We start from the raw sequence: 27,976 nt of genomic DNA on the forward strand, positions 1-27,976 counted from the left end.
ATTTATTCCATTGGCTGATTTGAGTATACCACCAGAACATTGGAAACATATCCGCGTCTTTGTAACACTGTTTTACTGTATGAAACAATTTTATCTCGAATGAAAAGGCTTAATAGATAGAACAGTTTTACACTCAATTCTCGACATCAATACAGTTTGTGCGTACACCTTTTATTTTCAGAGTATTACCAGCGCAAGAGCGTTTATACTTAAAAGGCTATGTTCTCATATTTAGTACTTACTTCCTTATTCCTGTCAACATGTTAGCATGTAAAAGTATAAAGAGCAATGGAAGCGAGGCCTCACTTTAAAGCATTGCATTTCAACCCGCGAGGTATATCGGGTCAATTCGCGGACATTCAGAGTTTATATACAGGTCATCACCGGGGTTGGCGGCCAGTAAAATAATCGTTATATAATAAATACGCTATCCGTGAACTAGGTGACCTGGAATTTTCTTTAGACCAGAAATATGTTAAATGAAGATTTTCAGCAATATAATTATGGTATGTAAATAATAGATTCTTAATGTGTTTTCAACAATACAATGATAAATATTATTGTTGATAAATTTAACAATAATTATTCGTCCATATTGCCTAATGTACTAAAGTGATATTATGAGCATGTAACAGTTTATAGGTGTCTATCGCAACCGTTGATTATTTTTGATGTTTCTACTTCATATACACTTATATTAATTAATGCAGCATCATCATACTAAAACAATATACCAGAAAGAGAAAAATAATGCATTTGAATATCAACCGTACTTTCGTTTGACAACTGATCATGCGTTTACGAGTTGAACCTAAATTTAGTTTTAGTGCAGATTTGTTCATACGACACAAAGACACGAAATTGTTTTACGGATCATTTCAGCTTACAGGACTGGGTGGGTCACGTAAGAATATCGAATATAAAATATATTTTTATAAACAACTGGTAGCAAGGTGAGTTGCAGATAATTAATCAGTAACCACATTTTAACTAACTATTTTGACCTGTTAATTCTTTTCAGCTCAATTCAACAGTGCAAAATGCCCATAATATCACTTTAAGCATTAGCACGATGATAATTGATACTGTTAATAATCGAATCAAATAGCAATGCCCGACAAACCACTAAAACAGGTTTGTTCGAAGAACGCGCCTATAAATACGGATACTTCTCGTGTGGCCGGTTGACTCATATGTTTAAATTTCACTTCCATTCTTCTTTTGGTTTTCTGTTTTGTATCTATAGGTTTATGACCAGCAATATGTTATAATGTAAATTCTAACACGGCACGCGACTTGTTTTCTATAGACAAAGAAGGAAATCAAGCGTTGGTTATTCTGCAATAACTTATGGGCGGAGCTGAATGTTTCGAAAATAGTTCCGAATAAATAAAGAAAATATTGCAGTAAAATGCACGTGCTAAAACCCGCTCTGAAAGAAATGTAATAAATGTAGCATGTATATAAATGTAATGAAACAATAAATTGTATATTTGGTGATAAGTGGCAACGTCTACAAACAATGTTATTTGTTAGGAAACGTAATTCAGAAAACATTTATAGCATGTCAGCTTTTCAGTAGCATCAATAAACGTGACGACATTAAGTTTTTACGATTGTTGTTTTCAATGAAAGTGACGTCATTTGCAAACTATTTATGAATGAAAATGACGTCATATGTTTGTACAATTCAATGACGTCACTAAATAGTGAACTTAGTACTAAGAAGGGCGGAGTATTGAAAAATATAGTTCACGTCATAAAGCTTGAACCAAATCAATCAAAATCGTGTTAGAATCGAAAAAATATTTTTCTATGATGGTTTGTTGTCGAATAACCCACAGTAAGTTGTATAGATGCGTGTTATCAAATCACTCGTGCTTCGCACTCGTGATTTAATTCCTACGCATCTATACTCCTTACTGTGGGTTATTCGACAACAAACCATGATAGAACAAGGGACAAAATTGTCACAAAACCAGGTTTTCATTGTGAAAAAAAATCTGATAAAGGGAGAAAACTCAAACTGAACTTTTGAAATGACAAAAAAAAATTAACCCCCTTTGTAAGTTTTTTTTTTTTTTTTAAATCTATTTTTAGTCGTGGCGACCTTGACATTGGAGATATTGACGTGAATCTTTCGTGGGACACACCGTCCCATGATGGTGAACAAATGTGCCAAATGATTTTAAAATCTCACAATGAATGACATAGTTATGGCCAGGACAAGCTCATTTATGGCCATTTTTGACCTTTGAACTCAAAGTGTGACCTTGACCTTGGAGATATCGACGTAATTATTTCGCGCGACACACCGTCCAATGATGGTGAACAAATGTGCCAAATGATTTTAAAATCTGACGATGAACGACATAGTTATGGCTCGGACAAGCTCATTTATGGCCATTTTTGACCTTTGAACTCAAAGTGTGACCTTGACCTTGGAGATATCGACGTAATTATTTCGCGCGACACACCGTCCAATGATGGTGAACAAATGTGCCAAATGATTTTAAAATCTGACAATGAACGACATAGTTATGGCCCGGACAAGCTTATTCCGCCAGCCCGCCAGCCCGCCAGCCAGCCAGCCAGCCCGCCAGCCAGCCAGCCCGCCAGCCAGCCAGCCCGCCCGCATTCGCCAATCTAATAACCAGTTTTTTCCTTCGGAAAACCTGGTTAAAAATATTATTTCTTAATTCTAACACGGCACGTGACTTGTTTTCTATAGACAAAGAAGGAAATCAAGCGTGGGTTATTCTGCAATAACTTATGGGCGGAGCTTATACACTGAAAGCACGCGCTGTAGCTAAACAAAACATGCCGATACATTTTCCACCAGCGTAATAATCCGGTATTTTATGAATGAAAGTCACGTGACAAAATACTACGCTATGAACAGAAATGCGTAAACTTGACCCAATTTCCCACGGTGTTCGTCTGCTGCTTCGATACTGAAATGGCTGAAGTTCGAATCGGAGTTGTTGTCTTGTAGATTCAACACTCTTGCGTTAATTTAAAGAGTACAATGAAAACATGTTAGTTTACGCAAGTTGTTGTTCTTAGTTAACCAAACGTGAGAAATGAAATGGGTTTTTTCCATCCAGTTTGGCTGTTATTGAGGGCGGAGATCTGATCGACAGAACAGCCGAAAGCTATTTTTATGGGCGGAGCTTCACATAAAATAGTATGCAAGAAAAATAAGATGTACATTCTAGAAATCTTTAGTAAAAATCGTGTTAGAATCGAAATAATTCGTGTACGTTATAGTTTGTGGTCGAATAACCCACGGCCGGAAGTTTAGATGCGTGGTTTCAAATCACTCGTGCTTCGCACTCGTGATTTAATCCCTACGCATCTAAACTTCCGGCCGTGGGTTATTCGACAACAAACTATAACGTACACGAATTATTTCTTAAATAAGCCGCGAAAACTCCCAGTAACATCCCTTACTGCGTGTGATGCAGCTAAGAACTGCACAGAAAAAGACATTCGCTATACTTGATCTCATTCATTAAACTATTTACGCCGTATACAGTTCGTTGCCCTGTTCCGACGTTTCACCGGTTCCGATGGAATCCGAATGTACTTCCGGTTAATATCGGCTGCCACAAATCGAACGTTGTTTCGTTTCACTCGCACACGTGCCATTGTTTAACAAGCAGTACATGATCGATGAAATCTTTATCCTAGGTAACAAAATACCAACATACTTTATGGCAGGTTAACTTGTTTGAATTGGTTGCGAATCAGGAAAATGGCGTTTTGAAAAATGAGTTTCATGTCAAATTTGTGTTGAGCATGGCAGGGAAAATTTGATAGTGCAGAAGTTATTGCACAGGTACAGACAACATATGTTAAAAATATGATGTAAATCAATATATGTTCTCTGAAGGAAATTATAACAAAAATAGATGGTTAACTTTTGACCAGTTCCGATGGAATTGACGTTAAATTGAGTGGTGAGGCTCCTTAGGGGCAATTAGCAAATTCCTGCAAGTTTACAGTTTTTGATCAATTTTCAACTCTTGTTTTGTTGTATTGTCAGTTGCTCAGACTCCAGTTATATTTCAGTAACCTATTTATGTTCGTCTGTCTGTCTGTCCATATTTTGATATGAAAACGTTTTTTGAAATATTGCCAACACATGGCAGTATACATGTACATGTAGATGTAGACTCCTATGGCCCAAACAATAAATATTAACCCTTTGCATGCTGGGAAATTTGTTGTCTGCTAAAATGTCGTCTGCTGAATTTCTAAAATTAGCATTTTCTTCGATTTTTTCAAAAAATATCAGAATAGCAAACAGTTTCGATCCTGATGAGACGCCACATTCTCTGCACAGGCTATGATGTAGTCGCATGGAATGACCACACCCCCACCTGTTGCTTCTGGGGCTGGCCAGGGTGCAAAGCTAGGACAGGGCTCTCCAGTGGCTAAAGCGGTGATTTTACCCTCCAATGCTATTATCTTTCTGAATGCACCAGCTAATCCTCTTGGCCTATGGGCAATCCTGCAATGTCACACAATCTTAAGAAACGACTTTGGTCTGTAACATTCTGTCTCATTTCTGGAGGAAAGTCTTCAATAGGTGGAATCCACACTAATGCTGCATTTTCATCATGTAGATTTGTATATTCCAAGTCCACATTTAACTCGGTATGCATTGGAGGCCTTATTTTAAATTGGTGATAGCCTTTTATAACGCTGTCTTTAATTTTGTACCCAAACATGGTACCAGTTCCCAATAGTTGTCCAAATATTATTTCTGCAGTATATGAAGACGTTTTGGATTCCCCTAGTGTACCCCTTTTAGTGATTTTCACGGGTTAGTAAAAATAACAGTGAACCGTCGGAACTGAAAAGAGGCACCGGAACAGGGCAACATAGTGCGATGTAAGCATTTATAAATCTGAGAAAAAATACTTTGAGCTTCAGGTAAATCTTTTGTGATAATTAAGTCAAGTAATAAGTTGACCTATCCCAGCATTAACATTCTTTATCTTTGAATGTTTTCATACAATTTGGCCTGTCGATGTCACAATCCCGTCGGAACAGGGCAACGAACTGTATCTTTTTTAAAGATATTTCTTGTTATTGTTAACACAACACAATATACAATAACTTAATTAATACATTTTTCAGCGTGTAATGTTATCTTTCAGGTTATTTAGTTATGGTCCCAAGATTTTATAAAAAAATTCTGACAATATAACAGAGAATATTTTTTTCCCATGCAACTTCTCAAAGATGCCTTTATTAGGCTTTATATGACTGTATCATAAAAATGTTTCTGTCTGTATAATAAAAATGTTTCTGTCTCTACAAAAATGTTTGTCTGTATGCAGTTTCATTTATCTAAAAAAAAAGAGAAAAAAATTGGATTTAATATGAAAAAATGAATGTTAAGCACGTGAAAAGCTTTCAAACTTCACTTATCAGTTTTATTTGATGGCATTACACAGTGTTACATGAGGGAAAACAGAACAAATAGCATATCCAATTTGTTTCTTATGTCATTGTCTTGGTGTATAAAATGCATTGTTATTGCTGCATTTCAGAACGAAGACAGCAAAGTACACTGACGAGCGAGTGCTACTTATGAACGAAATCATCGCAGGAATGCGCGTCATAAAAATGTACTGCTGGGAAAAACCTTTTGGTGACCTTGTAAAGAAAGTTCGAAAGTAAGCAGCATACTTTATATTGACACTATGTCAGCCATCTGGGCAGGCATGCTCAAGACAAAATTGATGATATTAAGATGCAAGATACTGCTCCAACTTTAAGTAACAATTTAACCCTTTTCCTCTCAGAAGTAAAGTGAAAATGGCTATGTGCAAACAGTAGAAAATCAGAAGAGCCTTCGAATAACTCAAATACAAATGTCTAAAAAATGTATCTAAGTGGTAAAGGGTTAAATCACCACCAAATACCTGAAATTGTTTGAAACATGTTCATCTCTTTGCATTTGTCCTGTATTTGAATCAACTCCCACTAGGATTAAATGTGTTTTGCTCTGGGAAAATGGGGCTTAATGCATGTGTAAAGTGTCTTCCCCAGAGCTACCAGAAACTTTCAGCTTTTATTGCATTTTAAATTTAAAGGAAGACTTTTCTTTGTGAAAATCCAGTTATTTAACCCTTTACCACTTAATATGTATTTTCAAGCATTTTTAGTCTTTTTAGAAAGTTATATTTAATTTAAGACCTTTCTTACTAAATACAAGTTTTAAAGACTTTATTTCCAACCCTTAGATACTGATGATCAGCAAACAGCATAAAACCTGAACGGTTACTCGCAGGCTGTTCTGGTTTTATGCTGGTTGCAAAAGCCATTTTCACTTTGCCTCTAATGGGTGAAAGGGTTAAGCGGTTAGTGTCATCCCTAACTACATTTGTAGCCTACCCAGACTGCTTAGGCTAATCTGGGATGCAATATTGCACATGCATTAAGCCCAGTTTTCCCAAAACGAGGCTAAATCGATGATGTGGGCGTATAATGTGGTAGTCCTGTCCTTCTGAAGGAAAATACATAGGTTCTTGTACTCAGTTGTCGCTTATAGAAACTTCATTATCCAACTATATACACAACTTACTTTGTATGTGGTTTCCCCTAGCGACCAGCAGGTCAGGAGTTTTATCCCCATTGTGATGCATCAAAGACACCAAGCACTGATTCTAACCAGGGGAAGACTCGAAAGAGAGCCTCAATAAGAATTGGATTTTTTGATGTAACAAAGCTAAAGAAATACTGGTAGATTTAAACTTACTGACCATGAGATTGACCTTGAATTTGTTATTATTTTTGAAGCAGATTGACTGAAAACAACACCAATGGGGCACTTGTGTGTTGTGTATTGTTTAAGTACAATATATTATCAAACAGATATGATAATTGTTTCTAAACCCTTTGCCCCATAAGAAGCAAAGTGAAAATGGCTTTTGCAACCAGCATAAAACCAGAACAGCCTGCGAGTAAGTAACTCGCAGTCTGTTCAGGTTTTATGCTGTTTGCTGCTCATCGGTATCTAAGGGTTGGAAATGAAGCCTTTAAAACTTGAATATAGTAAGAAAGATCTTAAATTAAATTTAACTTTTAAGTGAATACAATTATGTCAAAATACTTATCTAAGTTTAAAGTATTTAACCCTCTACCACTTAGATATGTATTTGTATGCATGTTGCGGCATCTCATCTGGGTCTGCACTGTTCACTTAAAGAAATTTCTGTAAGAAATATTCTAAACATAGAAATAAATATACTAGACATATCTAAGTTTAGAAATAAATTGATCCCATTTAAAAGGATGGGAGAGTCCACTAGGCATAAATGGGTTTAGTTTGAGTTGTTGGTGTCACTCATTTTTGCCAAGCAAATGTACTGTACTGAATTGTTGTGAATAAAGCAATAAACAATTTATATGAGTCTTGCAGTTGGAAAACAGGGCTTAATGCATGTGGAAAAAGTATCAGCCAATATCAGCCTGTGCAGTCAACATAGGCGCATTACTAGTCATTAGGGAAAACACGTTTGGACTAAACTGGAAACTGCTAAGAAAATACTGACTTTAATAGAAAAATATAAAAGCAGAAATATTGTCCCTGATTATTATGTGCAGACTGCACAGGCTAATCTGTGATGACACTTTACGCACATGAATCAAGCCCCATTTTTCCAGATCCAAGCTCATATATATCAAATGTTTATTTCTTATAATGGTGAATTAAAAGAAATACAAAATTGTGAGGCCAAACTTTTATTTTCGTTCATTGTTTGTTAGAGCATAAAAAAGCAGGTATTTGAAATTGTTACATCAACCTCTTGGGGTTTTTTTTCAATGTAAAATGAAACATCTTGTGTATTTTCAACAGTTTAAAAATGTCAAGTATTTGTTTTTAAGACAGTAGTGTTAGGCAAAGGTTATTTCTAATAGCTTTTAACATGACTTTAAGTAACATGAACGGTGACTTTTATCTTTAAATTTTCTACAATACCATTTGAAAAGTAGATTGAAAAAAGTTCTTTATGGACTACTTGTTCAAGTTGATTATGATTATGTGCATAATTTTAATTTGAAATAGGTAAATCTATACACTTTGAATTTCTGCAATTTCTTTGACAAAATCTCTATAGTACAAAACCTAAACACCTTCAATGACTACTCTATAGTACATATCAGCCCAGATCTGCATAAACTTTCCTTTTTTATCACTATCCTTTTCAGGGACGAAGCATCCAAGGTCAAACTTCTTGGATACATTAGGGGTCTCATTCTTGGCCCCTTTTTCGTGTCTGTTCAGCTCATCCCCTTTTTAGTATATTTGGCGTTTGTTTATTCGGGGGGCATTATGACGTCTGAAAGAGTGTTCGTTTCGATGGCACTTTTTCAACCCGTTCGTCTATCCTGTGTACTGTTCATGCCATTCGCAATTCAGTTTATATCAGATTCAAAAGTCACCTTTAAAAGGATGCAGGTTTGTATGGGGCGTGTGATCCATCTAGATTGAAGTAGCACCAGCATGCTGTTAGTAGTTTATTGTTGTTTTTTGTATGCTCCCGATATGGGGCAGCATATTGTTGCCATTTGTCTTAATTGTAATGTTGATGTAATCAGGTGTGGCTGGGATAACAAATGAAGAAATGTTTGTGATAAAAATATCTTCCCCACTCTTCCTGGTAATTTGTAAACATTTTACATTTCAGAAACTTATGATACGCATTTGATTAAACATTTTATGCAGCATTCTTATAGGTTGGACATACGTATATTATTAGGTTGTTCCGCACTATGATTTTTCAATTATCAATTGATCTTTTGTTACAAGTAGGACATTTAAATTGCTGTTCAAAATCTTCGAAACTAGCGAGCCAATTACAAAGACATTTTTTCATGGTAGCAATGGTCATGCATGTATTATTCGTTTGTTCAGGTCTGTTCTTTCATGAATTGTTTGCCCAATTTTCTTGGTCCCATGGTTACAAACAACCCATCATCTATAGACAATCCGCAGTATCGGGGAGCATCCATCAGTTTCACAGATATTCTTTTGTTAACATTATGGATGGCATACACTCTGATTTCTGGTGCTGGTGTACTGAAGGTTTAGCTGTAAACTAATGTGTCTGCTTTACATTTATATGTATCAATAATAAAGTTTCACACCTAAATCTGCTTTACAATTGTACATGTACATAATGCAACAGTTTCCTATACATATGCATACTTAAAACAATAGTTGAACTGTTTCATATTAAATCTGCATGACTGTGTTCCTTAGTAACACTAGTATCATATTTATTTATGCATTTTGTTTACTGAGATACACACGTTTCACATTTAATTCTGCTAAATGTTTTGTTTAACTAGATGCAATAGTTTTCCATTTAATTTGGCTTTTCTTTTCTATAATAGATGCAATAGTAAAACTGTTTCACACTTATATCCAATTGAAATTGTGTATGTTAGATACAAAAGTGTCAAATTCGTTTATGCTTTAATTTTTAGCTCATCTATTTTTGGAAAAAAAATTATGAGCTATTGTCATCACCTTGGCGTCGGCGTTGGCGTCCGGTTAAGTTTTGCGTTTAGGTACACTTTTCTCAGAAAGTATCAATGCTATTGCATTCAAACTTGGTACACTTACTTACTATCATGAGGGGACTGGGCAGGCAAAGTTAGATAACTCTGGCGTGCATTTTGACTGAATTATGTGCCCTTTTTATACTTAGACAATTGAAAATTTTGGTTAAGTTTTGCGTTTAGGTCCACTTTTTTCAGAAAGTATCAATGCTATTGCATTCAAACTTGGTACACTTACTTACCATTATGAGGGGACTGGGCAGGCAGACTTAGATAACTCTGGCGTGCATTTTGACAGAATTATGTGCCCTTTTTATACTTAGAAAATTGAAAATTTTGGTTAAGTTTTGTGTTTAGGTCCATTTTATTCCTTAAGTATCAAAGCTATTGCTTTCATACTTGCAACACTTACTAACTATCATAAGGGGACTGTGCAGGCAAAGTAATGTAACTCTGACTGGCATTTTGACAGAATTATGTGCCCTTTTTATACTTAGAAAATTGAAAATTTGGTTATGTTTTGTGTTTAGGTCCACTTTATTCCTACAGTATCAAAGCTATTGCTTTCATACTTGCAACACTTATTAACTATCGTAAGGGGACTGTGCAGGCAAAGTTATGTAACTCTGACTGGCATTTGGACGGAATTATGGGCCCTTAATACTTAGAAAATTGAAAGTTTGGTTAAGTTTTGTGTTTTGGTCCACTTTACCCCTAAAGTATCATAGATATTGCTTTCATACTTGGAACACTCGCAAACTATCATAAGGGTACAGTAAAAGGACAAGTTGCATAACTCTGGATGTCATTTTTACGGAATTATGGCCCTTTTTTGAATATATGGTTAAATTTTGTGTTTTAATCCACTTTACTTCTTAAGTATCAAGGCTATTGCTTTCAAACTTCAAATACTTTCATGCTATCATGAGGTTACTGTACCTGGCAAGTTGAATTTTACCTTGACCTTTGAATGACCTTGACTCTCAAGGTCAAATTATTAAATTTTGCTAAAATTGCCATAACTTCTTTATTTATGATTAGAATTGATTGATACTTTGACAGAACTACTCTTACCTGACATACCACAATAGACTCCACCCAAACCATCGCCTGTGACACCCCCTTCCCCCCCCCCCCCCCCCCCCGAATCCCCCCCCCCCCCTTTTTTTTTTTTTTTTTAAGATCATCTCACAAATGACCACCACACCCTCACACTATACCCCCCCCCACCCCACCCCACCCCCTCCCCAAATTATTTTTTTTTAACAATTAAAAACAAAACTATTTATTTTGATAATTTTATGTTTGAAATACCGTCCAACCATCGCACCCAAGAATCCACCCCCCCACCCCCCCCTTATTTTTTTTTTTAAGATCATCTCACAAATTACCACCACACCCTCACACTATACCCCCCACCTCACCCCCCCCCCCCCCCATTTTTTTTTGAAGCGGTTAAAAAACACAAATATTTATTTTTATTATTTTATGTTTGAAATACCATCCAACCATCGCACCCAAGAATCCCCACCCCCCCACCCCCCACCCACCCCCCCATTTTTTTCTCTTTTTTTTCGCATTTTTGGAAGATAATGTAATAAATGTCCACACACCCACACAATGCACCCCTCTTCACTCCACCCCTCCCTCCTTTGTGATTGAAAATGAGAGTCCCTTCACCTTTAAAAAGAAAATAGATGAGCGGTCTGCACCCGCAAGGCGGTGCTCTTGTTTTATTAGTCCCCTACCGGTTTCACGGGAGGGGACTTATGGTTTTTGCTCCGTCAGTCAGTCAGTCTGTCACACTTTTCTGGATCCTGCGATAACTTTTAAAGTTCTTAATATTTTTTCATGAAACTTGAAACATGGATAGATGGCAATATGGACATTATGCATGTCATTTCATGTGGTTCCTACGTCAAAATTTCTGGTTGCTATGGCAACAAATAGACTGGAAATACTGCTGAAAATGGTGGTTTCTGGATCCTGCGATAACTTTTAAAGTTCTTCATATTTTTTTCATGAAACTTTAAACATTGACAGATGGCATTATGGACATCATTCACATCATTTCATTTTGTTCCTTACCTCAAAAATTCTGGTTGCTATGGCAACAAATATATATAAAAAATCTGAATATGGTGGAATTTCTGACAATGGTGTAGCCGGTAGGGGACTTATATTGCTTGGCAATAGTCTTGTTAGAAGAATAAATAGTTAAATAGTGAAAGGGGCTTTTTCACTGATTGTAAAAATGACAATTTTACAACATTTTGTCACAGATTGAAAATAAAAGAACGCTGAACAACATGGTTTGAAATGCCATAAATGGCATAGATTCATAACTTAAACTTGCTGTTGTTTAAGCATGATGATCATTTAAAATTGCTTTTTCACTGATTGTAAAAATGACAATTTTACAACATTTTGTCACAGATTGAAAATAAAAGAACGCTATACAACATGGTTTGAAATGCCATAAATGGCATAGATTCATAATTTAAACTTGCTGTCGTTTAAGCATGATGATCATTTGAAATTGATTAACTTATCAAGTATTCAAACAGGTAACAATGGAATAATTTGGAATGTTTCTGTTGTTTAAAATTGTATAACAATAGTTGGATAACTTAAATAAAGTATAAAACAAAGATTTTCTTATAGCAGTCTGGATGCCTGAGTTGTTGAGGCAATAGCTTTTTGATCCGAAGGACATTGGTTTGAGCCCTGTACGAATACATTTTTCTGTAATGCCCTTTTTTTAATGCTTTATTGTTATTATAATTGAGCTCTAGATTTTCTATTTTTAAACTTAACAATTGCGGGAATTTAATGGCATACTTCAACAAACATCACAGACAGATAAGTCCCTTTAATTTTTGTTATATTTGGATTTAAGATACATGTACAATAGTATCACATTTAATTCTGCTTTCAGCTTTTTTATATGAGACAAAAATAGCGTGACTCTTAAGGACGTACGCAGCAGTTTGAATGCAAATTTTGCTACACCGAGAATTTGATACGTTTTTAGGAAGAACCATCTGTTGTGGATAAAAAAATAAAATAAAAATCATGGGTCGCCGTTGTTGTTCATTTTATATTCGCACTTGAACAACAAGCATATTTTAGCACAAGAACAATTCACCAATAAGGTAATAACATAAAAACTAGAGTAAATTAATGAGAAATGTGTTGAAAACAACCTCTAGTTATCACAAAATATGTAATACTGATTTAATTAGACTGTTAATAAAAAAAAACATGAATCGATTGATTTATGTTTTTTATCAATTTTTAAACATAAACAAATGAATATATAGTGTAATATTGTGACAAAACAAAACTTTGGGGGGCATCGCCCATCGCCAACGGTTTCTTGTTTAAGGTGTTTTATCAATTTTAAACCACATGCATTTCTCTATAAATAACAAAACAATTCATGAATGATATAATCGTACAATTTGAAGCAGATTCTTCAGTTTAAAGTTGAACCTTTGGTAAATTACTTAATGTAGCATGTTGTCACTTTGTTGTACACAATTAACCACACTGTCATTCATGTAGCATGGAAGTATGCTTTAAAGCGAAGTTAATGAAACATTTTAAATGGAAAGAAGGCCATATGGAGATATTATTTCAGGTTTTTTGCAATTTAAATAATTGAAAATCTGGATCCTGTACTTCCTCAAAAAGTACATAAGAATTTTTTTTTAGACAAAATTGTGGTTGCTATGGTTTCAGAAACTGAACTTTCGTCCCTGATTACCCTGTCTGGACTACACAGGCTTATCTGGGGCGACACTACACTCACACGCATTAAACCTGTTTTTCACAGAGCACGGCCCATATTTTGTAACACATTACTGACTAGTTCCTTCTCACATCTTATGCTCCCCCAAAATTTATTTTGGGGGGAGCATATAGTCACCGCTTTGTCTGTCCGTCCGTGCACAATTTTTGTCCGGGCTATTTCTCAGCAACTAATGACCGGAATTCAATGAAACTCTATGGGAAGCTTCACTACCAAGAGGAGATGTGCATATTTTCCGCGGGTTCTGGTCGGATGATTTTTATACGCCCGTCTATGGTATACCCCGCGTCTGTCCGTCCGTTCGTCTGTCCGTCCGTCCGTCTGTCCGTCCGTCCGTCCGTCTGTTAATGTCGTACGCTACGTCAAATATCCTTTGACAGATTTTCTTCAAATTTTAACACAATCTTAATATTGATAAACCCTGATCCCCTTTCGTTTTTGACGGAATTCTGAATTGTCGTTCCAGAGTTATGGGACTTTGTTCGTCAAAATTTCGTGATTTCATTGAATGTCCTACTGTAGCTCAAATATCCTTCGATGGATTTTTTTCAAATTTCAACACAATCTTAATATTGATAAACCCTGATCCCCTTTCGTTTTTGACGGAATTCTGAATTGTCGTTCCAGAGTTATGGGACTTTGTTCGTCAAAATTTCGTGATTTCATTGAATGTCCTACCGTAGCCGTCCGTCCGTCCGTCTGTTAATGTCGTACGCTACGTCAAATATCCTTTGACAGATTTTCTTCAAATTTTAACACAATCTTAATATTGATAAACCCTGATCCCCTTTCGTTTTTGACGGAATTCTGAATTGTCGTTCCAGAGTTATGGGACTTTGTTCGTCAAAATTTCGTGATTTCATTGAATGTCCTACTGTAGCTCAAATATCCTTCGATGGATTTTTTTTTTTTTTTTTTTAGTATCCCTGAAAAATTGAACAAGGTGAGCTTTTTTCTATTCCGATTGTACACTACCACTTACCCATCTACATTTCTCTTTTATTATTGGTCAAAATATCTATAACAGGTTTACTTCAACTCCATATCCTCTAAAGAAATGCATACATATACTCAAAAAAAGATATGGTATGAATGTCAAGGAGACGGCGCTCCATGCTCATGTACTTATAAAATAAACCATGTATTCAAATACAAATAAACTGAAGTAAAAAAATGATTCAAAGGGTTATTTATTACCTTACTACTTCATTGGCGAACGACGGGCGTATCATGCGCTCATGGCGCAGCTCCTCAGTTCACAGAGTTATGACCCTTTGAAATTTGCCATTAACTGTACATATAGTGCAATTCTTGTCTGGGCTAATTCTCAGAAACTAATGACCGGAATTCAATGAAACTTTATGGGAAGCTTCACTACCAAGAGCAGATGTGCATGTCATCAGCGGGTTCTGGTCGGATGATTTTTCACAGAGTTATGGCCCTTTGAAATTTTCCATTAACTGTACATATAGTGCAATTCTTGTCCGGGCTATTTCTCAGCAACTAATGCCCAGAATTCAATGAAACTTTATGGAAAGCTACACTACCAAAAGGAGATGTGCATATTATCAGCGGGTTCTGGTCGGATGATTTTTCACAGAGTTATAGCCCTTTGAAATTTTCCATTAATATAAATATAGTGCAATTCTTGTCCGGGCTATTTCTCAGCAAATAATGACTGGAATTCAATGAAACTTTATGGAAAGCTTCACTACCAAGAGGAGATGTGCATATTATCAGGGGGTTCTGGTCGGATGATTTTACACTGAATTATGGCCCTTCGAAATTTTCAATTAAAAAATTATTGTCCTTCCAGCTACTGTGCCCTCAAGACGTTTCCTTTCATCTGAATATATAGTGCAATATTGTGACAAAAAAACCTTTGGGGAGCATCACCCGTCTCCGATGGTTTCTTGTTTTCAAATTGAAATCAAGGTTGCCATGAGTAAAAATAGATTGAATTAGAAAAAAGGGGGGTAACAATGCACATTTTGAATTGTCTCCCTTTATCAGACTTTTTTTTTATTAAATTGAAAACCTGGTTTTGTGACAATTTTGTACCTTGTTTTTTAATAGAAACTGATGGTTAAAGGAAATTTGTTTGAAACCTCTCGCTTGATTTACTGATAAATTACTTGTGATGCATATGAAGGATAGTGCTGAAAACTGAACTGTTTTTCACATAGAACTTTGTCAATTGACAGAAGACTTTGAGAGGAAATTAGTGCAGATAACAAAAATAATTTATTTTGCTTAGTCATCAGTCTGTCCTGCTTTTTGTGTGAGTATAACTATTATTCCCATTTGAAGGGATCCAAATGATTGTAACTCAAAAGGGATTTAAATAAAAGTTCATTTAATGATGTAAATCTTGAACAGCAGGTTCAGAGTACAAGAACCATAACTATTTCTTTGATATTCATGAAGTAATTGCCCTGTTTTATTTTTTTTCTGGCAATCATAACTATAAATATCAAAATGATTGTAATTATAATTGGTTTTCCCGAACATTAAAGGCCAAGCGCAATATCTTAGATCAAAACAATTCTCTGATTGCAAAATAAAGATACAATGTGTGATAGAAAAAAAATGGAGTAATGTACAATTTTGTGATGAAATCAATGATATAGAAATGTAATTGACCCCTTTTGTCTTGTGATTTATTATCCCCCGCCATAGGCGGTGGGATATTGTTTTGGCGTTGTCCGCACATCCGTCTTTTCGTCTGTCCGTCTGTCCGTCCGGCACTTTTGTGTCCGGAGCCATATCTTGGAAGTGCTTTGGCGGATTTCATTGAAACTTGGTACGAGTATATATATGGATAAGAGGATGAGGCACGCCAAATGGCATTGTACACCATCTGTTAATAATGGAGTTATGGCCCATTGTATCATTAAAAATGCTTTGAACCGAGTGTCAAATATAGCACTTTTGTGTCCAGAAGCATTTTGGCGGGGAATATCAATTCAACGAATTTGCTTGTTTATTTTTATGCCGACCTGTAAAAAATAGGCCATCAAATAAGAACTGAGCTTTGAGTTTAACATGACACCTTGTGTTCTCTGTGTAAGCGTTTGAGCAGTTTGATATGAAGGAAATGAAGCTTCTGCATATTCAAATGAACCTGCTTTAGTTTGGTTTCCAGAATATAATTAAATATGTATTTTTAAATTCACCTGACGTGTCAATAGGTAGGGTCTTTGGCCAATCACTCATTGACAATTATATTGAAATAAATCTGCGATATTATATTACATATTTGACATTCGAGCCATTTCATACAAGGCCATGTTGAGAATGTATGTAACATTCTGCCTTTGAGTCCCTCAATATCTTTGTGATTATTTTAAATTCAATCCTTGAACTATCAAGAAGCACATGAAAGCCCTGTTCAGTCTGTTTGACTGACGGCTTTTAGGGATTTCCTTGCTTTGTTGTTTCAGAAAACAACAGAAGTGGCTTTGGCGTAAAGCTATTGTTGATGTTTACATGGAGATTATATTCTATTATTGTTCAAAGTTCTGGATCTGCCTCTTGTGCCTCATTGCCGCCTTTGTTGCTAAGCGACCGCTGACACCATATTTCGTAATTGCTGCCATCCCTCTAGTGGGCATAGTGGTGCATAGCTTTTTGTGGAGAACCATCATGTTTAATTACAAATGTTACTGTGAAATGACAGTTACAATGCGAAGAATTGTGGTAGGGTCAATAGATAAAATAGTATTGTGCTCATAATTCTGGCAGTTTGAATCGTTGCAAAAATAATTCCACACTTTTAGGTCATTTGGCTTGGGAAGGACACCTTTTGTTAGGCTTGTGATTTTGACGAGAAAAAAAATCCTGATATGGTATTCTGAATATTTGGCATGATACAAAATGATCTTATTCATAAAAGGTTGCACATTTTTATTTTTCAATATTATTCATGATGTGACTTCATGGAGGTAAATGAATTTTCACTTTGACCACTTATCCAATCAAATCTTCAGTGTTAATAATAATAGGGCACACCGTTTTTGAATCAGAACTTCAGTGTTTATAATAAAAACACACAGTTTTGTAGTGATATTTTGAATGTTCTTGTTCGACAAAGTACGAGTTAATTTGATTTTATACGGGTTTTATAGCATCTCATTTATGGTTAATATTTTGTCTTTCAATAGAAAGTACCTTTCACACTTACACTCACTGTCTAATCTTACACTTGCGCTAAAAGGATTCTATTCAAATGCAACATTGAAGAGCAATTTACTTGCAGTTTAATAAGACATTTTATTTAGTGTGTGTCAACTGTAATCACTTCAACAATTTCATTATTTTGCCAGTTTTTTGCTTGGTTGCATTTTCTTTAAGATATTCTGGAATATCTGAAATGGAATTGCTAGGACATTAATTTTGCTATATTCTAAATTCTAGTCTTTTAAACGTTAATGATGATATATTGTTATGCCAATCTTTTATGGTTAAAATCCTACTTAATGTCAAATTGTTGCATTAAAAGATCAAAGATTATCTCAAGGAAAATGTAATATGGGTGTATGCTTTTAATGTTTTGTTGTGGTGTCATTGTCCTAAATTTACGGTTCTGCTGTTATTGTTATTGCTCCATACACCTGCAATATATGCAAGCCTTCCGATGGATGCACATGTGTTTGTGTTGTTATCCCCACGCTTTTAAAAAAAAAAGGTGGGGATATTGTGGTTATCTCCGCCGTCCGTCCGTCCGTCCGTCCGTCTGTCTGTCTGTCTGTCTGTCTGTCTGTCCGTCCTGGCCACTATCTCCTCCTACACTAAAAGCACTAGAACCTTGAAACTTACACACATGGTAGCTATGAGCATATGTGCGACCCTGCACTATTTGGAATTTTGATCTGACCCCTGGGTCAAAAGTTATAGCGGTTGGGGTGGGGCCGCGTCAGAAATTATCACTCATTTTTTTAGGTTATTTTACATTTACTTCTTTATTTCTACACCGATTCACTTCAAATTGATACTGGACCTTTCTTATGACAATACGGTCAATCTCAACCATGCATGGCCCCATTCCCAACCCTGGGGCGCCCCGCCCACATAGGCCACACCCACCAATAATTTCCATTTACTATAATTTTTTCATTTCTACACGGATTTACTTCAAATTGATACTGAACTTTTGTTATGACATTAGGGTCAATCTCAACTATGCATGGCCCCAATCCCAACCCTGGGGCGCCCGCCCACATAGGCCACACCCACCAAAAAATTCCATTTACTATAATTTTTTCATTTCTACACAGATTCACTTCAAATTGATACTGAACTTCTCTTATGACATTAGGGTCAATCTCAACTATGCATGGCCCCATAACCAACCCTGGGGCCCCGCCCACATAGACCACACCCACCCAAAATTGCCTTTACTATAATTTCTTCATTTCTACACCGATTCACTTCAAATTGATATTGAACTTCTCTTATGACAATACAGTCAATCTCAACTATGCATGGCCCCATTACCAACCCTGGGGCGCCCTGCCCACATAGACCACACCCGCCCAAAATTGCCTTTTACTATAATTTCTTCATTTCTACACCGATTCACTTCAAATTGATACTGAACCTCTCTTATGACAATACGGTCAATCTCAACTATGCATGGCACAATTACCAACCCTGGGGCGCCCTGCCCACATATGTCACACCCACCCAAAATTGCCTTTTACTATAACTTCTTCATTTCTACACCAATTCACTTCTAATTGATGATGAACTTCTCTTATGACAATACGGTCAATCTCAGCTATGCATGGCCCCATTACCAACCCTGGGGCACACCTAGGTCAAACATTTGGCGTGGGGATACGCGTCGGCCTCTGCCGCGCCATTTCTAGTTTGAAATGTATATTAATTATATAGTAAATAAAGCATATATTGATCTTTATGATTATTTATAACTTTGCATTTTTAGCTCACACGAGCACAACGTGCTCATGGTGAGCTTTTGTGATCGCCTTTTGTCCGTTTTTTGTTGTGCGTTGTCTGTTGTGCGACGTCAACATTTGCCTTGTTCACTCTCTAGAGGCCACATTTATTGTCCAATCTTCATGAAATTTGGTCAGAAGATTGGTTTCAATGATATCTTGGACGAGTTCGAAAATGGTAATGTTTGCTTGAAAAACACTGCTGATAAGGGGAGGGGCATTTTTCCCCATAATTTATGGCTATATATGGCTATTGTAAAATCTTGTTAACACTCTACAAGCCACATTTATTGTCTGATATTCATAAAACTTGGTCAGAAGATTCATCCCAATAATATCTTGGACGAGTTCGAAAATGATGCTGGTTGGTTGAAAAACATGGCCGCCAGGGGGCGGGGCATTTTTCCTTATATGGCTATAGTAAAGCCTTGTTAACACTCTAGAGGCCACATTTATTGTCTGATCTTCATGAAATTTGGTCAGAAGATTGGTTTCAATGATATCTTGGATGAGTTCGAAAATGTTTACGTTTGCTTGAAAAACATGACTGCCAAGGGGCGGGGCATTTTTCCTTATATGACAATATATGGCTATAGTAAAATCTTGTTAACACTCTATACGAGGCCTCATTTATTGTCTGATCTTCATGAAACTTGGTCAGAAGATTTATCCTAATAATATCTTGGACGAGTTCAAAAATGATGCCGGTTGGTTGAAAAACATGGCCGCCAGGGGGCGGGGCATTTTTCCTAATATGGCTATAGTAAAACCTTGTTAACACTCTAGAGGCCACATTTATTGTCCAATCTTGATGAAATATGGTCAGAAGATTTGTCTTAATGATATCTTGGACGAGTTTGTAAATGGTTACGTTTGCTTGAATAACATGGCCGCCATGGGGCGGGGCATTTTTCCTTATATGGCTATAGTAAAATCTTGTTAACACTCTAGAGGCCACATTTATAGTCTGATCTTCATGAAACTTGGTCAGAAGATTCATCCCAATAATGTCTTGGAAGAGTTAAAAAATGATGCGGGTTGGTTGCAAAACATGGCCACCACAGGGGCGGGGCTATTTTCTTTATATGCCTATAGTTAAACCTTGTTGACACTCTAGAGGTCACATTTATTTTCCGATCATCATGAAACTTGGTCAGAAGATTTGTCCCAATGATATCTTGGATGAGTTTGAAAATGGTTTTGGTTGCTTTAAAAACATGGCCACCAGGGGCGGGGCATTTTTCCTTATATGGCTATATATTGCTATAGTAAAACCTTGTTAACACTCTAGAAGCCACATTTATTGTCCAATCTTCATGAAATTTGGTCAGAAGATTGGTCTCAATGATATCTTAGATGATTTTGAAAATACTTATGTTTGCTTGAAAAAAATGGCTTCCAAGGGGCGGGGCATTTTTCCATATGGCTATAGTAAAATCTTGTTAACACTCTAGAGGCCACATTTACTGTCCGATCTTCAAGAAACTTGGTAAGAAGATTCATCCCGATAATATCTTGGATGAGTTCAAAAATGATGCTGGTTGGTTGAAAAACATGGCTGCCATGCAGGGGGCGGGGCATTTTTCCTTATATGCCTATAGTAAAACCTTGTTAACACTCTAGAGGCCACATTTATTTTCCGATCTTCGTGAAATTTGGTCATACGATTTGTCCCAATAATATCTAGTTATCTCAGGTGAGCGACTTTGGGCCTTTCAGGCCCTCTTGTTAACTTAAAGCACATTTATATAAATTTAATTATAACATGTTATTTTCTCAATCTTAAACTAGCACATTAATATGAGTGAGTAATGTGAAGTGAATTATATGAATTGCCTTGTAATGGTACCAAAACTCTTTTTTTTTTACTTCAACAAAATGCATCAATGTCAATACTCTTTACTTGAATTTGTAATTGAACCGAAACGTGTATTTATAGGTAAAATGAGCAAATCTGTAAGAATAATGGCGATTTCTTGAAACTGAACATTCTTTTGAACATAAATGAGCTTTCTACAGTAGACAAAAAAATATTTTTAATTGTATTAATCTTTTATTTCATACGTTTTCTGGCACCACTTCTTCTGAACTTTAGTTTTGTTTTGTATTTTATCAACATTTGAACTGTTTTGAATTATTTTATCAAGATAATAATTATATGCGCGCTTAAAATATTCTCTTTGAAATATTTGTAATATCTTATTTTTTAAGAGTATTCTATTTAAATGAACATTAACAGTAACTTAACTATAAAATGTTTGATTATGGACTTATCTTTGGGATTTACTAATTGCATATGAAAATTGTAAATGTTGCTCAAATTGTAACATATAATTGTCTAAGATAATGTTGTATTATCATAATAATATAACCATAATACAATCAGTATTCAACTAATTATATAATTAATAATTAAAGCTATTCCAATTATAAAAATCACAATAATAAAAATAATTAGTATATGTAATGATAATAATTCACCTGCATGCAGAACACATATAGTGCTATACAAAGTTAGAGTAAAGTAATGTTATTAAATTTGTCAATATTATTAAATTAGAAAATAGTTGTTCTATTTAAAGCCTATTTGATGGATATCTTTTATGACAGACATTTTTACAACTAAGTGAACTGCCCTCAACAGAACATGGCAGACATGAGACGGACTATTCACCTGCCAAGAACTGCCGTATTGTCATCGAAAACATGCATGCCAAATGGGACAATGTAATTAGCTGACTATTATCAACTATTAACCCATTACCACTTAGATACATATTATTTTTACGCATTTGTAGTTCCTATGAAAGTTACATTTAATTCAAGACCTTTCTTACTAGATTTATATTTAAAAACCTTCATTTTTCAAGCCCTTATATACTGATGAGCAACAAACAGCATAAAACCTGAACAGACTGCAAGTTACTCACACGCTGTTCTGGTTTTATGCTATTTTCGCATAGCCATTTTCACTTTGCCTCTGAGTGGGAAAGGGTTAACTACTATTGCATCACTTTGCCTCTGAGTGGGAAATGGTTACCGTAACTACTATTGCATCACTTTGCCTCTGAGTGGGAAAGGGTTAACTACTATTGCATCACTTTGCCTCTGAGTGGGAAATGGTTAACTACTATTGCATCACTTTGCCTCTGAGTGGGAAAGGGTTAACTACTATTGCATCACCTTGCCTCTGAGTGGGAAAGGGTATACTACTATTGCATCACTTTGCCTCTGAGTGGGAAAGGGTTAACTACTATTGCATCACTTTGCCTCTGAGTGAGAAAGGGTTAACTACTATTGCATCACTTTGCCTCTGAGTGGGAAAGGGTTAACAACTATTGCATCGCAGTCAAAGGCTTAATGAGGTATAATTGACTTCCGGGGTGTGATTTTCTTCCTTTCCGCTGATTTACTCCCTTTTAATGCCAAACTTAGTTTACAAATACATATAAACTTTGCTTGATCTATGTATAACTGAAGAGTTTAGTTGAACCCAGCAAGGGAATGGGGGCAATTTCCTCTCCTGAGGTGGTTCTTAAATCTCACCCCAGCTGAGTCAGTTTTCTTCATAGAACCAATACAAAGTGTCAAGGGAGAAAATCTTGAGTGGGGTTTAACCCTTTCACACTCAGAAGCTAACAAGTCAGAGGCAAACAAGAAATGGCTTATGCAACCAGCATACAACCAGAACAGCCTGCTAGTAAATCACAGGCTGTTCAGGTTTTATGCTGTTTGCTGCTCATCTGAGTAAGTATCTAAGGATTGGAAATGGAGCCGTGAAAATTTGAATTTAGTAATAAAGGTATCTAATTAAATTAAACTTTCTATAGGACTACAAATGCTTTAAAATACTTATCTAAGTGGTACATGGTTAAACCAGGACCTCCTGATAATGAGGTGGACATTATATCCACAACACCATTATGACCTGTAGGTTATGAAACCGGGAGTTTCAGATTTTAAATGGGTTTGATTGTTTTTCATGGAAATGGAATTTGTAAATGGAAAAACATTAATGGATTATGTATGTTAAAGTTTAAATGCATTAAAATTGGTAAACTGTTAACTATTTAGTGTCATATTGTTGTAGTTCCTGAATGCATAATGTCTGGTGATGCCTCTCCAGTAAATCAACATGTTGATTTTGTGAAATATCTTCATACCAAGCATGAATAGTGCATATGCCATTAGTAAATGCTTTTCTTTCACACAATGTCGTTTCTCTTGCTATGAACATCATTTACTTGTTTATGGATTGACTTGAAGTAGAAGAACTAATGCTTTTCTTAAATGTATTTTTTAGCTCGCCTGACAGAGCTTAATGTGCTAATGGTGAGCTCTTGTGATCAACTTTTGTCGGTCATGCAGCGTACGGCGTCAACATTTGTCTTGTTAACACACTGGAGGCCACATTTATTGTCCGATCTTACTGAAATTTGGTCAGAAGATTTTTGTCAATGATACCTTGTTTTATTATCTGGAGACCTGGGCTTTAATTGTATACAATGAAAAGCTTTTAAAGTATTTCTCAATCCAATGAAAAGCTTTCAAATTATTTCTCTATCCCCATGACAGGAAGTAAACCAGCTCACACTCCAGAATGTCTCTGCCACCGTGGAGTCAGGGAGACTGGTTGCCATCATTGGACCCGTAGGAGCTGGGAAGGTACAACTTGTATAGGGTTTTGAATGGAAATACTGAAAAAAACATTAGAGCATAAATTGAATTGAGCCTTGTTCTTGGAAAACTGGGCTTAACTGGGCTTAATGCATGTGTGAAAAATGTCATCTCTGATTAGGCTGACAATTTATGCTTTTATCGTATTTTATGTTTAAAAGAATAATCTCCTAAGCAAAAATACGGTTTAGACAGAAAATGTCAGCTGGCTTAGCTACACATGAATTTAGCCAATTTTTCCACAAACAATTTCAAATACTGAGATTTAGATTTTAAGGTTGAGTGGTAAGCTGGTGTAGAGATTGGATTAAACCCTTAGTTTGTTAGTTTAAAACTATGTATTTAAGCTCGATTGCATAGAAAGCCTTAGGTTTATTTGAAACGCTATCAAGTCCGTTAACTGGAACGAGAACCAGTACTAAGTGTCTATGGAGGAGATATAAAGAAAATTCCCACAGTAGGGATTAAACTGTGACCAACAGGTTGCTAGGGGGACACCATATCCACTTCCCCATGGCGACTGCTTAGTTTCTTATGTTGTAATACTTAAGTCTTATGTTGTAATAAGCTTCTGCAATATGAACCTGTATCAGAATGTAATCCTGTAATTGTTGGCATTACAATCTATGAAAAATAATAATGCTGGAGGCAGGGAGTTCTGCTGTCTTCAACCAACTGTGAAGAAAGCATGATAAAACACACAAATTATATTTCGCTTAAATGTTATACATCATCATCATTATTATTGTCTTCATCATAATTTTGTTATACCATCAAGAATTAAAAAATCGTCAAACCAATACCCATGTATGTATGTGAAAAGGCAATTTACAAGTGTGTCGTATGCACTCTGACCCAAATAAATTGTCAGACTGCAAAATATTATTTGATGACTACCTAAAAGAAATATGCCTCGTATAATTAATTGTTCAACAGTCCTCATTGCTGATGGCGGTGCTAAATGAACTTCCGCTGCTTAAGGGCAGTATCTCGGTGACGGGTCGCCTTGCATACGTATCCCAGCAACCCTGGGTGTTCTCTGCCTCGCTGCGACAGAACATCGTGTTTGGAAACAAGTACGAGAAGGCCAAATACGACAGGATCCTGAAAGCCTGTGCACTGAATAAGGTACGTTATTGTTTTACTGTAACTATCCGTGACCAAACTTTGACCGCTAAAAGACAAATTATTCAAAGAGTTTTAAGTTGAAAAAGGTAAAGTATTGGTCTATTAGTAATAATGAGCAAAGATGAAATGTTTGTAATTTTATAACTTGCATACTTTCTAAATGTTGTCAAAATGTGGCTAAATGTTTTATATTACAAAATGAACTAAACATTATTGTTCACCCTTCAAGGTTAGTATATATTTGTGCCTCGCAATATTTTACATCAGACAACGGACTATAACTTAAAATACTCTTATGAATGCAATGTATTTTGGGAATTTGTTATTTAACCTTTTCAGGAGTAGCAATTATGTTGCACGGCAATTAGACCCTTGATCTTTCAGTTGAAAGCGATTATACCACACTTTGGTTGATCTTTTTAGGACAATTATTCCACACGGTGATTTGACCCTTGACCTTTTCAGGACATAGCAATTATGCCAAAAGGTTATTTGTCTAGTTGACCTTTTTAGCACATAGCCATTATGCCAAAACGTTATTTGGCTAGTTGATCTTTTCAGGACATAGCCATTATGCCAAAAGGTTATTTGACTAGTTGACCTTTTAAGGACATAGCCATTATGCCAAAAGGTTATTTGGCTAGTTAACCTTTTCAGGACATAGTCATTATGCCAATTGTTATTTGGCTAGTTGACCTTTTAATGACATAGCCATTACTCCAAAAGGTTATTTGGCTAGTTGAACCATTCAGGACATAGCAATTATGCCACAATGTTATTTGGCTAGTTGGCCTTTTCAGGACATAGCCATCATGCCACATGGTGATTTGACCCTCATTGGTGACCGTGGGGTCAGTCTGAGTGGCGGTCGAGGGTCAGTCTGGCCCGAGCTCTGTACATGGATGCAGACGTTTACCTGCTAGATGACCCACTCAGCGCAGTGGACGCAGCTGTGGGGAGACACATCTTTGAAAAGTAGGCTACCGTATTTACAAACCTGTTCTTAGATTAAATACTAAGAACCTTTTTTTTCAATATCATAAGAAGTTGAAGGTATAGTAATATTACTTTAAGAAGCGTAATGTACATTTTAATGAGTAACTACTGATTTTAAGCTAAAAAGTAAATTTTAAAAAACCCGAGTAACAATGTGTTGGCCAATGAGTGGAGTATATTTATTCCAACAATGCAGCATTTTTTTAATTAATTGGTAAAAGTATTGGTACCAGCCCAATTTGGAAACATTTGCACGAAAAACCCTGAAATACTTTTTTTTGTTTTTAGCTCCACTGGCCAGAGGCCAGCAGGGCTTATGTCATTATGTCATGGTCCTGTGTCCGTCGTGCGTGCGTCTGTGCGTGCGTCCGTGCGTGCATAAACTTTTTCTTTAAACATCTTCTTCTCCTAAACTACGGTCCAATTCTGATGAAATTTCTCAGGAATGTTCCTGGGGTGAACCTCTTTCATATTTGTTCAAATTATGCCCCTGGGGTCAAATTTGACCCTGCCCCGGGGGGGTAAAGAAATTGAAAATTTGCTTATAAGGCCTATTTTGTGAACACTTTAAAAATCTTCTCGTCCATAATCATTGGGCCTAGGGCTACCAAATTTTGTATGCAGTGACATCTTATAGTCCTCCACCAAGTTTCTTCAAATTATGCCCTTGGGGTCAAATTTGACCCTGCCCTGGGGGGTCAGAAAATTGAAAATTTGCTTATATAAGGCCTATTTTGTGAAAACTTTAAAAATCTTCCTGTCCATAACCATTGGGTCTAGGGCTACAAAATTAAGTATGTAGTGACATCTTATAGTCCTCTACCAAGTGACTTCAAATTATGCCCCTGGGGTCAAATTTGACCCTGCCCCGGGGGGTCAACAAATTGGAAATTTGCTTATATAAGGCCTATTTTGTTAAAACTATAAAAATATTCTCATCCATAACCATTGGGCCTAGGGCTGCCAAATGTGGTATGTAGTGACATCTTATAGTCCTCTACAAAGTTTCTTCAAATTATGCCCCTGGGGTCAAATTTGACCCTGCCCCAGGGTGCCAAAAAATTGAACATTTGCTTATATAAGGCCTATTTTGTGCAAACTTTAAAAATTATCTTGTCCATAACCGTACGGCATAGGGCTTCCAAATTTGGTATGTAATGACATCTAATAGTCATCTACCAAGTCTGTTCAAATTAAGCCCCTCGGATCAAATTTGATCGTTCCCCAGGGGTCATAAAATTGAACATATGCTTATATTGGGCCCATTTTGTGCAAACTTTAAAAATCTATTTGTCCAGAACCATTGGGCCTATTTCTACCAAATTGGGTATTTAGTGACATCTAATAGTTTTCTACTTAGTTTGTTCAAATTATGCCCCTGGGGACAAATTTGACCCTGCCCTGGGGGTCACAAAAATGAACATATGCTTAAATAAGGCCTATTTTGTGCAAACTTTAAAAATCTTCTTGTTCATAATTATAGAGCCTAGGGTTACTTAATTTGGTGTGTAGTGATATCTTATAGTCCTCTACCAAATTTTATTAAATTATTCCCCTGGGCTCAAATTTGACCCTGCCCCGAGGGTCATAAAACTTAACATATGACGTTTACCTGGGGAGATTACTGCGGCCGTGTGTCTGTGACCAACCACAACAACATCTTGTAAACATGAGAAAAAATCCTGTCATTTAGTGCCATTTAAGATCAGATGGTGACTGCTTACAAAGGAATTGAAGTTTTAAAAAAGTGTTATGAATGTTTTTCTTATAAACTGAAAAAAAAGTCGGGTTTTATTTAAATATGTCGAAAGTGAAC

The 27,976-nt window shown here is 36.1% G+C and overlaps 2 protein-coding genes across 2 annotated transcripts in view; both read left to right on the forward strand.

Annotated features, from left to right (window-relative positions):
- The window catches only part of LOC127835843 (ATP-binding cassette sub-family C member 4-like), a 63,696-nt gene extending 59,619 nt beyond the window's left edge, over positions 1 to 4,077 (forward strand). The window contains exon 7 of the mRNA XM_052362271.1: positions 4,049 to 4,077. Within this exon, the coding sequence (XP_052218231.1) occupies positions 4,049 to 4,077 (29 nt within the window). The remainder of the gene's footprint in view (positions 1 to 4,048) is intronic.
- Positions 3,559 to 27,976, forward strand: part of LOC127833973 (ATP-binding cassette sub-family C member 4-like) — a 50,875-nt gene continuing 26,457 nt past the window's right edge. Inside the window, 9 exon segments of the mRNA XM_052359496.1 lie at positions 3,559 to 3,693; positions 4,301 to 4,447; positions 5,565 to 5,690; positions 8,230 to 8,479; positions 21,970 to 22,086; positions 23,935 to 24,024; positions 24,973 to 25,164; positions 25,965 to 26,031; positions 26,034 to 26,139. Coding sequence (XP_052215456.1) covers positions 5,605 to 5,690; positions 8,230 to 8,479; positions 21,970 to 22,086; positions 23,935 to 24,024; positions 24,973 to 25,164; positions 25,965 to 26,031; positions 26,034 to 26,139 — 908 coding nt within the window. The 5' untranslated portion in view covers positions 3,559 to 3,693; positions 4,301 to 4,447; positions 5,565 to 5,604.

The sequence above is a fragment of the Dreissena polymorpha genome, chromosome 6 (genome assembly GCF_020536995.1).
Source record: "Dreissena polymorpha isolate Duluth1 chromosome 6, UMN_Dpol_1.0, whole genome shotgun sequence".
Classification (NCBI taxonomy): Eukaryota; Metazoa; Mollusca; class Bivalvia; order Myida; family Dreissenidae; genus Dreissena; species Dreissena polymorpha.